This window comes from Lethenteron reissneri, chromosome 51 (genome assembly GCF_015708825.2).
Source record: "Lethenteron reissneri isolate LAM-NWPU_2019-01 chromosome 51, ASM1570882v1, whole genome shotgun sequence".
NCBI classification, from domain to species: domain Eukaryota; kingdom Metazoa; phylum Chordata; class Hyperoartia; order Petromyzontiformes; family Petromyzontidae; genus Lethenteron; species Lethenteron reissneri.
The window spans coordinates 147,115-148,469 of NC_083829.1; the positions used below are offsets into that span (position 1 = coordinate 147,115).

General features: G+C 43.8%; 1 protein-coding gene across 1 annotated transcript in view; it reads left to right on the forward strand.

The window, feature by feature from the left end:
- The window catches only part of LOC133355532 (potassium/sodium hyperpolarization-activated cyclic nucleotide-gated channel 4-like), a 54,399-nt gene extending 53,311 nt beyond the window's left edge, over positions 1 to 1,088 (forward strand). Inside the window, exon 3 of the mRNA XM_061572872.1 lies at positions 978 to 1,088. Within this exon, the coding sequence (XP_061428856.1) occupies positions 978 to 1,088 (111 nt within the window). The remainder of the gene's footprint in view (positions 1 to 977) is intronic.
- The last annotated feature ends 267 nt before the right edge of the window (positions 1,089 to 1,355 follow it).

Here is a 1,355-nt window from a genome sequence, read left to right on the forward strand (position 1 = left end):
GATGATCACGATGTGGTTGGTGACGATGATGATGATGCAATGAATGTGGATGATGACGATGCAGTCAACGTGGTTAGTGACGATGATGATGATGTAATGAATGTGGATGATGACGATGATATAGTCAAAGTGGTTGATGATGATGATGATGCAATGAATGTGGATGATGATGATGATAGTAAAAGTGGTTGATGATGATGATGCAATGAATGTGGATGATGACGATACAGTCAACGTGGTTGGTGACGATGATGATGATGTAATGAATGTGGATGATGACGATGATATAGTCAAAGTGGTTGATGATGATGATGATGCAATGAATGTGGATGATGATGATGATATAGTAAAAGTGGTTGATGATGATGATGCAATGAATGTGGATGATGACGATGATATCGTCACAGTGGTTGATGATGTCGATGATGATGCAATGAATGTGGATGATGACGATGATATAGTCAAAGTGGTTGATGATGATGATGATGCAATGATTGTGTGATGACGATGATGATATAATCAACATGGTTGACTATGATGCTTACACCGGCTGATGATGATGATGATGCTGTGGTGGTGGTTAGGCTAGCAGTGCCACTGCTGATGATCCGGTGAAGGTGAATGTTGGTGATGACGATATCACCATATACATTTCATGTTGATGATGTTGATGATGTTGTTGATGTTGATGATGATGTTGATGATGTTGTTGATGATGTTGATGATGATGTTGATGACGATGATGATGATGAGACGACAATGACGGCTGCTGCTGCTGATGATGATCCAAAGAGCGAAACCCGGATGACAATGATGGTTTACATTCTGATGACTAAGATCATTTTTTGTCTCAATCGACTAAATAATCACTTAAAATTATTACTTACAGACTACACCATCCGCATTCGCCAGCGAGGTCACGAGTGGTGAAACAACCCCCACCACCCCCCCCCCTCGACCCCGCGCCTCTCATCCAGCAGTGGAGCGACAAAACGGCTCTGCTGGTGCCGCTGCTTGTAGCCGCGCAGTTTGTAAATTGGAATGCGCATCGACATACGCGCGGGTGTTATATTCCACGGCGCGTATGAGACGTAGCATTTGACCTTGGGTGACCCCAATCAGAGGCATCTACGGGACCTTTTTGGCCAGTATCAGAATGATGAAAGAACTATAAGATTAGGCGTTGACCCGCCTGGCAAGACAAACAGGAGATGTTGAAGATATTCAAGCAGCGAATAGAAACACCCCGATTGCGAGGCATCAGCTCTGCATTGCTTGTGACAACAACAACAACAAAAACCATGCAAATAAACGCGCTCTCTGGTTCACGGAGTCTCGACCCCTTGCAATAGGCA